The following is a 12,575-nucleotide window of genomic DNA, read 5'->3' on the forward strand; positions in this document are numbered from 1 at the left end:
GTGCTGGGATCAGGCATGCGCCACCACAGCCGGAAAGAATTTTCTTATCTTGATAATAGATAATGATATAGGGGAGATAAACGTAACTCCCAATCAGCTAGATGTTAGATACGCTGAGTTGCTGAGTTCCAGCTCCAGAAAGAATGAATTCTAAGGAACAATAGAGATTAGGAAAATCTTTGGGAATGGGGAATAGGACTAGCTTCTGAGAGACAGGAGGGGTCCTGAATGGGTTGCCAACAAGCCCACTTCTCTGAGAAAGTTTTATAGAGCAAAGACACAACATGGGTCAATTATAATTAATTACAATTAATATGAGTACGAGTACAGCCATTTAGCTAAGACTCATCCGATAGTAGCAAGGGCTTATGGACGACATCAATAACTAAGCTTGGTCACTAAGCTATAGTCCTAGACTTTAGCCTTAGTTTAGTAGTCTTAGTCTTAGTGGATGGGAGATGGTCCACCCCTAATTAGATAAAGGTTTATTTATATGGGAAATCTCAATAGAGTGGTACCAATAATCTAGCTTCCCTGGGGAAATACATAAATTTGGCCACTGTGACTAATCTTCAGATGCGCCTCCAACGAGTTTTTGATGTGTTCTCCTCCTCTGCACTGACTCCCTCGAGGGCCTAGCCCTGTCTGACTGCCGATATTCCTACCTAACTTAGCTGTCTATAATAATAATACCAAAAATTTAGTGTGAACTTTGTATCTAATGGAGAAACTTTAGACATAATTTCTTTGAGATTAGGAAGAAGATAAGTGTTCCCCATTCTCTATTCAGCCTGGTACTAGATTTTTGGACTATGCTATAAGACATGAAAGGCATAATAGCTCTGTAGATTATCAAGATATTCAAGAGACAAACTGAAACACGTGATAAAATAAGTCAGGCTATTTGCCTGATCAGTAAAAATCATAAAAATTAACTGTTCTTTTCTACACCAGCAATAATCAACAGGAAAATATTGTGAGGCACTTCTGTCATAATGGAAAAACTGCTACTAGACAACCCTCCCACCATAAACAACTAGAAAACTGGAGAAAACATATGAAAAAACTGTTTACCAATATTGGGCATGAGGCAGCCCCGCGCTGTGACCACCGAGAGAACTGTAAGGGGCGCGTCTTGTGGTCACCCTGGCTTCCAGCCCAGAGAAGCCTTCTGAACAGTGCCACAGAAAGCAGGGGAAGCCAAGCAAAGCTTGAGCTGAAGATGCAGAAGTCACCCTTTGGCGGGGCTGTAGGCGGCTGGAATTTGGGAGGTGGAGTACCAGACAGGAGGCAGTGAGCTGCTCAGAGAATGAACCCCAAAATTCTGCACAGGGAGCTCCTCACACCTGTGGCTGAAAACTAAGCTATACACAGGGTGCTGGGCAAAACCAGTTACTAATTAGCTGTCAGCAGACAATTCCTAGAGCTTGCACAGAGCTGGAGAGGGTCAGGTTTAGAGAAGCCAGAGTGGGGGGATTTCATCAGTCACCTGGGAGGTTGGTAGGAAGCCCAGAAAGCCTTCTCAGCAGCTATCCCAGACCAGGCCTCATGAAGCTCAAACAAGCTTCAGACTCTAAATTTGTTCACCAGATCCAATGTATGTATTTTCTTCTTTCTTCATGGTGTCATATCTAAGGATCCATTGCCAAATCCAAGGTCCTGAAGATCGAAAGCACCATGCTTACCTGCCAGTAAATTAAATATCCACTAGAAGCCCGCCACTCTTTAAGGAGGACCCCAACAAACAAACAAAAAACCAGACATTCAACAATGTAAATCTCGCAATATCCAGTGTTATAGCTTAGGTCTGGATGATACTGATTAATATCAGGGTGTGATAACTGAATTCATACACTGAGTGGTTCAGCATGGTTCTGGGAGAGAGAGAAAGGAAGGAAGAAAAACTTGTCAACATAGAATTCCTTATTCAGAGAAAATAATCCTTCAAAAATGAAGGTAACACACCATTCACAAAAATTAACTCAAAGTGAGCCAGGCATGGTGGTGCATGCCTGTAATCCCAGGATGTAAGAGGTTGATGCAGGAGGATCACTGTGAGCTCCAAGCCAGCCTGGGCTACATAGTGAGTCCCAGGCCAGCCTGAACTACATAGGGAGAGCCTATCTCAGGAAACAAAACAAAAACAAAAAAAGTTTTTAAATTAACTCAAAGTAGACCTAAATATAAAGGAAAATCCAGCCAGGCATGGCAGTGCACACCCGTAGTTCCATTTATTTACTCAGGAAGCTGTAATGGGAAGGTCATTTGAGCCCAGCCTGGGCAACAGAATGAGACTCTGCCTCAAAAATCAAAGCCAAAACTAAACCATGAGCCAGAAAAAATGAACACCTTAGAAAAAGGGCTACAATCACAAGATCCTTAGATGAAAACACAGGGGTCCATCTTTGTAACTTGAATTTGGCAATGGATTCTTAGATATGACACCAAGAACATAAGCAACAAAGGAAAAAAGGATAAATTGGATTTCATCAGAATTAAAATCTTTCACACCTTGACGAACACCAAGCAAGTAAAAAGGTCACCTAACAAGTAGGAGAAAATATCTATATCATATTTTGTAAAGGTTTGGTGTACAGAGTTTACAAAGAACTCTAACAATTCAATGATAAAACAACAGCCCAGTTTAAAAATGGAAAAAAATTCCGAACAGACATTTCTCCAAAGATGCGCAAATGGCAAACCATTAACACCACTGGTCATTAGGAAAATACAAATCCAAACGACAGGGACAGTTCACTTCGCACACCCACTAGGAAGACTATAATGCAAAAGATGAGTGATGACAAGTGTTGGTGAGGGAGATAGGGAAATTGGAGCCCTAACACAGTGCTGCTGTCCAGTTTATCCATGGAAGGGGACAGCACTGCAGTCAGAATTCACCAGGGTGAGCGAATGAATGAATGAATCACACTAAGGATTGACTACAGGAACTAACCAACACTGTGTCTATTTCATCTGGCTTCTGGGCTTCTACCTTCAAATTTATCCCCAATCCAACTGCTTCTCATGACCCCCACTACCACCAACTCCTCTGGCATCTACATCAGCCCCCTCACTGGTCTCACAGCCTATTGGGGTCGGTGGGCTAAAGGGAAGCCTGATCAGACGAGGTCTCTAAAGAAAAGAGCACACATGGAGCTGACATTACAAAGCAGGAACCCAACTTTAATTTCCACCACAGAACCTATTGTAGTTTTCCACCAGCTTGCTGAGACCCAGTAAGACAAAACATTCTGGGTGACCTTGCAGACTGTGTGGTACGTGTGTGGTTGTCCATGCTGAGTCATTATTATATAATGAAGCCCCATCATGTGCCTGAGCTAAATGATGGGATTGTGTCCTCAGATGCCCTCAGATGCCCTCAGACACCCTTAGATGCCCAGGCTTTGACACATCTCACAATGGCCCCCTAGACAGCCTCTATTCTTTCTTTTGCTGGTTGTATTGTACTAGGGATTGAACCCAGGGCTCACGCTGAGCTACATCCCAGTGCTTTTTTATTTATTTTTATTTTGAGACAGGGTCTTATTAAGTTTTCCTGGCTGGGCTCAAATTTATGATCCTCCTGCCTCAGTCTCCCAGAGTGCTGGGATTACAGGCACGCACCATCATGCCAACCTCAGCCTTTACTCTTGACTTTATATATCTATTCTCCACACAGTAATCAAAATTAAAACAGGTAGACAAACATGGTGGCACACCCCAGTAGTCCCAGTACTCTTGGAGGCTGAGGCAGGAGGATTGCTATGAGTTCGAGGCCAACCTGGGCTACATAATGAGTTCAAAGCCAGTCTGAACTACTTAGCAAAACACTCTCTCAAAAAACCAAACCAAACCAAACAAAACAAAAACAAAATCGAATCAGTTATTGTCATAATTATAGTTTTTCTTTTGGATGGTGGGCTCCTACATTAACATAAACATAAACACATGCACACACAACAATGAAAAGGAGCCTTACCTGGACCACAAAACAAGTATAAATCCAATTCTTAAGCCAGGTGTGGTGGTGCAAGTCTTTAATCTCAGTACTTGGGAGGCTGAGACAAAAAGATCACTGTGAGTTTGAAGCCAGCCTAGGCTACACAGTGAGCTCAAGGCCAACCTGGATTACATGGTGAGATCCTGTCTCAAAAACAAAACAAAATAAAAATCAAATTTTCTGCATCAGAAGTCCAATTAAAAACTATAAATAAAACCCTTTTAGATGTAATAAAATACCACTTACAATATCAGCAAAATGACTCTTGCAATATTGAGACATTAACACAATAAAGAATATACAGAACTTTTTGAGGCAAATTTCAAAGCTTTTATTAATTATATTAAAGGATATGAAAAAGGACCTAAGACTGGAGAGACATTTCATGGTAGGGACACAATGATAACATTCTAAAGGTCACAAGTCTCCACTACTAGTCTAAGTTCTATGAATATTTAGGGTTTTTTTCATAAAGGAATTCCCAAATTTTACTCAAAAATGTATAAAGATTCACAAATGGCTACTTCAATTTAAAAAAAAAAAAGGAAAGTAGGGTGATTCATCATATAAGATAAATGGTACAACACAAAGCCATATGTATTAGACAACACTGATAATGCTATAGGAACAGACAGATAAAGCACTGATACAGAATGAGGAGCTTCACAATCAATTAGAGCTTCAAATCAACATGAGAGCTTCATAAATCAATAAGGAAAAGACAGGCTATGTGGGGGATGGCACTAGAAAATCTGGTCCATAATAAGGAGGAAAAATCAAGTCTTTTTACTTGCTCCCTCATAAAAATAGATTCTAATTGGATCCAGGACTGAAATCTAACAGCGAAAAATCTATAAAAGTAATAGAGAAAAATATAGGCAATATTTTTCTCACCAGTGGGTATGAAATAACAAGATCCAAAAGGCTCACCATTTAAGGGTGAAAAACATATGGTGGTGGCTCTACTAGAATTGAGAGTGCCTGCCTACCAGAGTTCACCATCAAAAAGTTGTCATGTTAAAGAGGATTCTCAGACAAAAATACCTGCAATGTATAAACCCAGGAATGAATTATCACCTAGAAATACAAACAAAGGCTACAAATAAGAAAAGAGGAGAAAAGAAAACCCAATCAGAAAAAAAATGGGTAGCAGATGTGGCCAAGCAATTCAAAGTAGGAGAAGCCCAAGTGGCCATCAGATGTATGGATGGAGGCTCAAGTTCACCAGAGCCAGAGAAGCGCAAGTTAAAACACCAGGTGTCACTTTGCAAGCATCCAATTGGCAAGAATGAGGGAAATGCACGAAGCCATGCGTGAGTGAGGGGATGAGGACATGGGAATCTCCTTGTCCTTGCATGAAAATGAAATCTGGAACTGCTATTCAGAAAATAAACCAGGTAGTGCTTAGCGCATGGCCCAACTACCCCACTTCTGGAACATATTCCAGAAAAATCCTGAGTCTAGTACAACAGGGACATGCATGAGTATGTTCTTTGCAGTGTTTTTAGGATAATGGCATTAGGAAATCTAATGGCAAGAATCCACAGTTAAGAAATAGACAAGTAAAATTGGGTCAATGGATATCATGAAATTTTATCACAACAAATTACTTTTCCTTACAGCCAGCTGGATATATTCTAAGCATATAGGGAACGGGAAAGGGGGTGTTACCAGAACCCCTGCAGTGGGTCCTGGTCTCCCGTGAGCCACTTCAACAAAAAGCTGATAAGAGTGAAGATGAGAAATGAGATTTAGAGAAAAAGCTGGGTTTTGGGCCTAATCAGTGCTGCTCTGGGCAGCAAAGACAAAAACACCCCAAGTGTGCCAGTGTGTTTGGGTTCATAGGTAGTATCAGACTCTCAGAGGGTGGCAGTAATCCTAGGACAAGGATTTTACACTAATGAGGATCTTAGGTTTATGAGGAGCTCAAGTTGATTAGGACGGTGAGGTGAGCAAAATGTTCTTACAACAGTACATGGGATGAATTAAACTGATAAGGAATTTGTCCCTCCCCAGGTGAAACCTTTGTCTTTGTGTTACTACTCAGTTCTCGAATGTCTTCAGCTGATGTAATCTTGCCCTTGAGTGTCACAGCGGAACTGGACTATTGAGGCCTCAGGCAGCCCTTATCATAATTAACGGTGAAATGATTTTTCCCCCAAATTATGTAGAATGGCTCCCATGTAAGCACATACTTTGGAATAAAATAAAAAAAGGAAAACTTCTAATCACAATGTTTATGTGATTTGAAATGCGAATGGGCAGCCTCTGTAATGTTGAAAAGAGGGTAGAAAGATGTTGAAAGGTATTGCCAGTCCATGCCACACAGAATTTCACATTGGTCCATTTTCCTTCCTAAGGATGCCCCAGACGCTGAACAACAGCCACATTGCAAGATGTGTAGATGTCCCAGGACCCGTGTTAACCAGATCAGAACAGAAACAAGTTGGAGAGGACAAAGAATCCAGGCTAGAGTTGATGAGAGGAAATACACGTAGGGGATTTTACCTGGATTGATGGTCTTGGTGTGTGTGCCTCAAATTGAGGAATGTAATTAATTATCTCTTTGCTCCTGAGTTCTAATTTTCAGGAAATGATTTCACAGGATTTAAAGATGACAAGAGAAAAAAAAATCATAATCTCAAGAGATGTAGAAAAGCATTCAATAAAAGTCAATACTTCTCCATAATCTAGGAAAATGAGCTCAAAATAGAAGACACCTTAGCCTGAGAAGTAACATCAATAGCAAGTTGGTGTCCACAGTGGGACACTGTGTAGCAGAGTCAAGCTGAATGACAGCCACAAGGAGAGGACCATGGTAGATGCCAGAGGGATCAGCATAACATTCCCAAACCTAGAAATTTGGGAGGCTCCCAGAAGGGCCCTATACTTCAAGCATCATGGAGTTTCGTGTTGATCCATTTTCCTTCCCAGGGATAACCCTGATGCCTTCCACTGTCATGGAAGGAATTGGCAAGTGACACACAGAGAGGCAGCAGAATGGAAATAAAATTAAAGTTTACTCCATCAATGGGGATTGATGACACCTAATGCCGGTGCCCTGATCGACTCCCCCATTGGGTTACAACCCTTCTTTTATAGGGTTTTACAGCTTTGATCTTACTCAGTTGGCTACACTGCATTTTCACAGCTCACATTGCTGATACCCAAAACATAACAGCAAGACAGTTGAATTTCAACCCAGATGCAGTTTTTTGTCAGGGAACTTACCTTTGAGGTTTATTCTGTTACCTACTCTAGCCAGGGAGAAGGGAGCTTGTTTGACTAACAAAGTAACAGTGGTTCTTTTCACTTACAAAAATTTTGTGATCGACTAAGTGTCTCCAGTACCGGTTAATTCTGAACGAAGCAGAGTGAGGGGCAGAAGTTATCTTTATTGTGACACTTCCTAAATTTTCCCTATCACCACCAGCAGCTCCGGGATGGACAAGGTGACCTGGGTCTACTTTGCTATGACCTTCCTGACCACTGTCACCTGTGTGTGTGGGATAGCGGGCAACAGCACTGTGATCTGGCTGCTGAGCCGCAGCTTGCGGAGGACCCCCTTCTCCACCTACATTCTCAACCTGGCGGTGGCCGACCTCCTCTTCCTCCTCTGCATGGCCTCCACGATAAGCCTGGAGACCCAGCCCCTGACTGACTTCAGGAGCACCAACAGCAGTGCCAACCTGAGCATCAGTCCTAGAGCCAAGGTGACAGTCACTGCCTACGAGGTAATGAAGAGGGTGAAGTACTTTGCCTACACCACCAGCCTAAGCCTGCTCACAGCCATAAGCACCCAGCGCTGCCTCTCAGTCCTCTACCCCATGTGGTATAAGTGCCACCGGCCCCGGCACCTGTCGGCCACAGTGAGTACCCTACTCTGGGCGCTGTCCTTCATCATGAACATGCTGGCTTCCTTGTTCTGCAGCAGGTTCTGGGATTTAACCTATGCACAGTGTTTCAAGGTGGACATGGCCTTGGGCGCCCTCATCCTAGGGGTCTTCACGCCTGTGATGGCCACATCAAGTGTCACCCTCTTTGTCCAGGTGCAGAAGAGCACTCTGGTGCGGCGGCGACGGCCCCGGCGGCTGTACGTGGTCATCCTAGTCTCGGTCTTCGTGTTCCTTGTCTGTTCCCTGCCCCTGGGCATCTACTGGTTTGTCCTATACTGGGCGGGCCTGCGGCCTCACGTGGAGCTCCTGTGGGTCTGCCTGTCCCGCCTCTCCTCCTCTGTGAGCAGCAGCGCCAACCCAGTCATCTACTTCCTGGTGGGCAGCCGGAGGAGCCAGAGGCTGAAGGAGTCCATGGGGGCTGTTCTGGACCGGGCACTGCAGGAGGAGCCCGAGCTGGAGGGAAGGGAGACGCCCTCCACAGGCACCCAGGAGGGCATCTGAGGTGGTCCACTGCGCCTCTCACCTTACAGGCCACATCCTGGGGGTGACAGCTCCCCCTCCTCCCTTCCCTGCAAGATCCTGGCTGTCCTGCTGCAGGGGCCCCAAGGGCTTTCCCGCTCATCGTGCTGCAGTCACCCCCCCACCATCACCATATTGCATCCTGGCTCTAACTGGGAGGTGCAGTGTAAATTCTTCCCTTATAGCCAATCTCTAGTCAGAGGATAGACGGTACCCTTTAGCCAGGTACTGTTTGAAGCTGGCTATGGCAATGGCCTCTAGAGGTGGGGTCACAGGCTTCTGGCCTGGATGTGAAAGCTCATTCCCTCAGCCACCTCCTCCCCTTGAGATGGTGTCTTTGTCCATGCTGGGGGAGTGGCTCATGGGGCTGTTCCTTGGGCACACACTGGTGGCATCAAGTGCCCATGCTGATGAACCTGTGTGCAGCCAGTCACCTGTGCCCTCACTGCTGACCCACACCTGGCTGGTGCTGAGCCCAGAGATTCGGTCCTGTCCCCCGTCTGACCCCTACACTGGATTCTGAGGTCACACTGACCCCTCAATCTCTGCTCCCCACGCCCTGCCAGGCCTGTTCAGTTTCCTGGAGAGGCCACACTGCTCTGGGACAGAGGCCAGCCAGTGCATGCCAGGGGGAGCCGATGATCAGAGACCCGGGAGTAGATGTGCAATCAGCATGAGGGCACAGCCGAGAGGCAACTCCCAGAGAAGGGGGTGCAGAGCCTGGAGGTGACCAGGCTCCCTGCTAAGAGTCCTGTGGGGGCTCAGGATAAAGCAGCTTTCCTTGAGGCACCACATCACTCCTGTGAGATCGGCTAGGCTCAGACGGACAAAAGATGGCCCATGCCAGTGAGTACGGGGAGAAAGGAGAACTCATACCCTGTCGGTGGGAATGTGAGTTAGGAAAAACAGAATGGAGGACCTCAAAAAACCAAAACTAGAACTGCCACGTGACCCAGCTGCCCCACTCCTGGGTGTGTACCAAAGGAGAGGAAATCAGGATGTGTTCATTGCAGAACTGATCCCAGTAGACGAGGTGTGGATCACATGAACCCAAGTAACCACCACTGGGTGAATGGGTAAAGGGAATGCACTGTATATGCAAAGGAATTCTACTCAGCCATAGAAAGCGATGAAATTCTGTCATTTGTGACAACAGGGCCAAGGACACTGTTCAGTGGGAAAAGCCAGGCACAGAAAGACAAATGCCATGTGATCTCCCTCATACTCAGAACCTAAAATTGTTGATCTCACAGAAGTAGAGTAGAGCTGGGGATGTAGCGCAGCAGCACAGCACCTGCCTGGCAAGAGCAAGGCCCTGAGTTCAATTCCTGGTACCAAAAAAAAGACAAAGATGAAGTACAGAGGAGGACAGTTTGCCGGAGGCCGGAGAGGTCATGATGAGGTCAACAAATGCAAAATTACAGTCAGATGGGAGGATATGTTCTGGGGTTCATGTGTACCAGGATGACTGTGTCAGTAACAAGATACTGCACATTTTAAAATAGCTAGACAGGGGTCAGGGATTTAGCTCAGTGGTTCCGCCTGCCTCGCAAACGCAAGGTCCCGAGTTTGATCCCCGGTAATATAAAAAGATAAATGAATAAATAGCTAGGCAGAAGATTTTGAGTCTCACCACTGAGGAATAATTCCTGTCTGGGGTGTCAGAAACCCTGACCGTGTCGATTTGATCACTGCACCACGTATGCATGTATTGAAACATCATGTTGCACTGCATAAATCTGTACAATTAGTATGTGTCATTTAAAAGCCAAAATAAAACAACCACCAAGAAAAGAGAAATGCGGAACCTTGTATTTCTCGTCTCCCGGTGGTGGCCTGTGGAATGTGGATATGCTGCATTTGTCTGTCTGAGTTACAGTCTCCACACCACCTATTTCCAAACAAACCAAGCTTGCTGGCTGGCTCTGCCCAGCTCTGCCCTGAGGAATTCCTCTATGGGATCAGTTGGGGCTGTTAAGGATGTTTTTTGGTTTAGTATTAGGGATTAAACCCAGACTCTTCCAGCTGAACCACACTCTAAGCCCTTTTTCTTTTCTTTTCTTTTGATTTCTTGCTAAATCGCCCAGACTGGCCTTGAACTTGCGATCCTCCTGCCTCAGTCTCCCGAAGTGCTAGGATTACAGGCATGCCACCATGCCCAGCTAGTATATGAGTTCTTGTGGCACCCAGTGTGGCCCCAGAAGGAGAGCTGTGGGGGGGTGTTGTTCCCATCACACAGCTACAGAAGAAGAGGCCAGAGGGAGCTGCCCAGCTGAAAGGCCCCTCCCCAAATGCAAAAAGATCCCCAGTCTCCTCCAGCCCACAGCCAGTTCTGTGGTGTCCAGAGACACCAGGAGTAGTAAGGGCTATGGATGCCACTGCAGAGTCTGGGCTGCAGAGTCAAGGGGAGGAAAGGGGAGTAAGGCCTGGGGAGGCTGGAGGCTTCCTGGAGGAGGCGGGCCAGCCCAGGATGAGAAGGATGCCTTGGTCTGGAGAAAGAGCTCAATCAAACCAGCGAGCCAACACCCCTTTGCCAGGGTCTGATTGCCATCCTCCCAACATAGTGGGCCTGTGCCAACCCTGTCCTCTTGTCTCACTGGCCTGGCCAGACTGGGCACACGGGTGAGTGTGAGGCAGAAGCTGACTCGGGGGTCATCCAGTAGGAATGACAGGGATTTTTGCCATCACTCAATGTGTTTGTTTTCAAACGCTAAGTACAGATAAAAATACACAGACTAGGAAACAACAGGAACCAAGATGGAAACTGAAATCCGTAGGAATTCGTTTGAAAGTGAAAACTGAACTGTATCCTAAGTAATTCAATAAAGCAAGAGATTGATTAGGAATAGAAGGAATCAGTGGGCTCGGGGATGTTGATAACCCATTAATAAAGGAGTACATTTTATGGTGTATTGGGAACTATTTAAATTTCTTACTGATCTAACATCAATGAAAACAATTTAAAATTACAAAATTCAGTGGGCCATCGTGGCACTCACCTGTAATCCCAGAACTCTGGGAGGCTGAGGCAGGAGGATTGTAAATTTGAGCCCAGCCTGGACAATTTAAGGACTTAATGAGACCCTATCTCAAAATAAAAAATGGCTAAGGATGTAGCTCAGGATGAAGGACCTGCATTCAATCCCTACCAATGGGGGGGCATAACCATAAAACTCCAGTGCAGAGGACAGTGGCAACCTCCTAGCTCCTGAGTGTTGTCAATTCAAACACAATTTGTTTGAATTAATCACTGTACAAGAAAACTTGAAAGACACTGAGACCTTGCCGTTTAGGTACACAAAAACACTCAACAGAGGGTCTCCCAAATTTAAGAATAATCTCACAAATGTCTGAGACATAACCAATAACGAGCTTGAAAGTAAGAAACATTGTTTTAAAAAAGTACAGAACAGATTTTTTTATGAATTATGCTTTAAAAACTGAAACCTCAATTCAAATCTCTTCCTGGAAAAGAATCAAAATTTTTAACATATGAAAAGGCCACCAAAAATATGCAGGCAAAAAAGGCTGAAAAAACAGCACAGATTTTTCTCATTTTCTTTTCAGCACTGAGGATTGAACCTAGGCCCTTTGCACTGAGCTACATCCTCAGCCCTTTTTTTATTTTTATTTTTTTTTGTTTTGAGACAGGATCTTGCCAAATTGCCCAGGTTAAGCTTAAACTTGCAATCTCCCTGCCTCAGCCTCCCAACCACACCCTGGTGATGTTTCTTCCTATTTTGTATTGTTTCTATTTGTCAGATTTTTAAAACTGATAACTTGATGTGATTTATTTCCTCATCCTCAACATTCATTTTTGTACCAATTTTGTATTTGTAACTTTTTCTCAACACATCCCCTCCTCTTGTTCTGGAATGTGTGGCCCACAAAGTTAGTCCCAGTATGGAAGGCAGAGGAGCCCTCTTCAAATTCCAGACAGTCAGCAGACCCTCCAGGTGGGCCCGGGACAGCTCCAAGGTGACATGGGTGCCCCGCCCCTCTGGGAGCAATGCAGGAAGCGGGGGGGGGGGGGGGGGGGGGGGGGGGGGGGGGGGGGGGGGGGGGGGGGGGGGGGGGGGGGGGGGGGGGGGGGGGGGGGGGGGGGGGGGGGGGGGGGGGGGGGGGGGGGGGGGGGGGGGGGGGGGGGGGGGGGGGGG

The 12,575-nt window shown here is 45.6% G+C and overlaps 1 protein-coding gene across 2 annotated transcripts in view; it reads left to right on the top strand.

Moving 5' to 3' along the window:
• Window positions 1-10,281, top strand: part of Mrgprd (MAS related GPR family member D) — a 14,090-nt gene extending 3,809 nt beyond the window's left edge. The window contains exon 2 of one of the 2 annotated variants that reach the window (XM_033756782.1): window positions 7,437-10,281. In XM_033756782.1, the coding sequence (XP_033612673.1) occupies window positions 7,447-8,400 (954 nt within the window). In that variant the 5' untranslated portion in view covers window positions 7,437-7,446 and the 3' untranslated portion in view covers window positions 8,401-10,281. The remainder of the gene's footprint in view (window positions 1-7,436) is intronic. The other variant, XM_033756781.1, reaches the window with a different exon arrangement.
• Window positions 10,282-12,575: the final 2,294 nt, after the last annotated feature.

The sequence above is a fragment of the Fukomys damarensis genome, unplaced genomic scaffold, assembly GCF_012274545.1.
Source record: "Fukomys damarensis isolate Sample0158 unplaced genomic scaffold, DMR_v1.0_HiC HiC_scaffold_27, whole genome shotgun sequence".
NCBI classification, from domain to species: domain Eukaryota; kingdom Metazoa; phylum Chordata; class Mammalia; order Rodentia; family Bathyergidae; genus Fukomys; species Fukomys damarensis.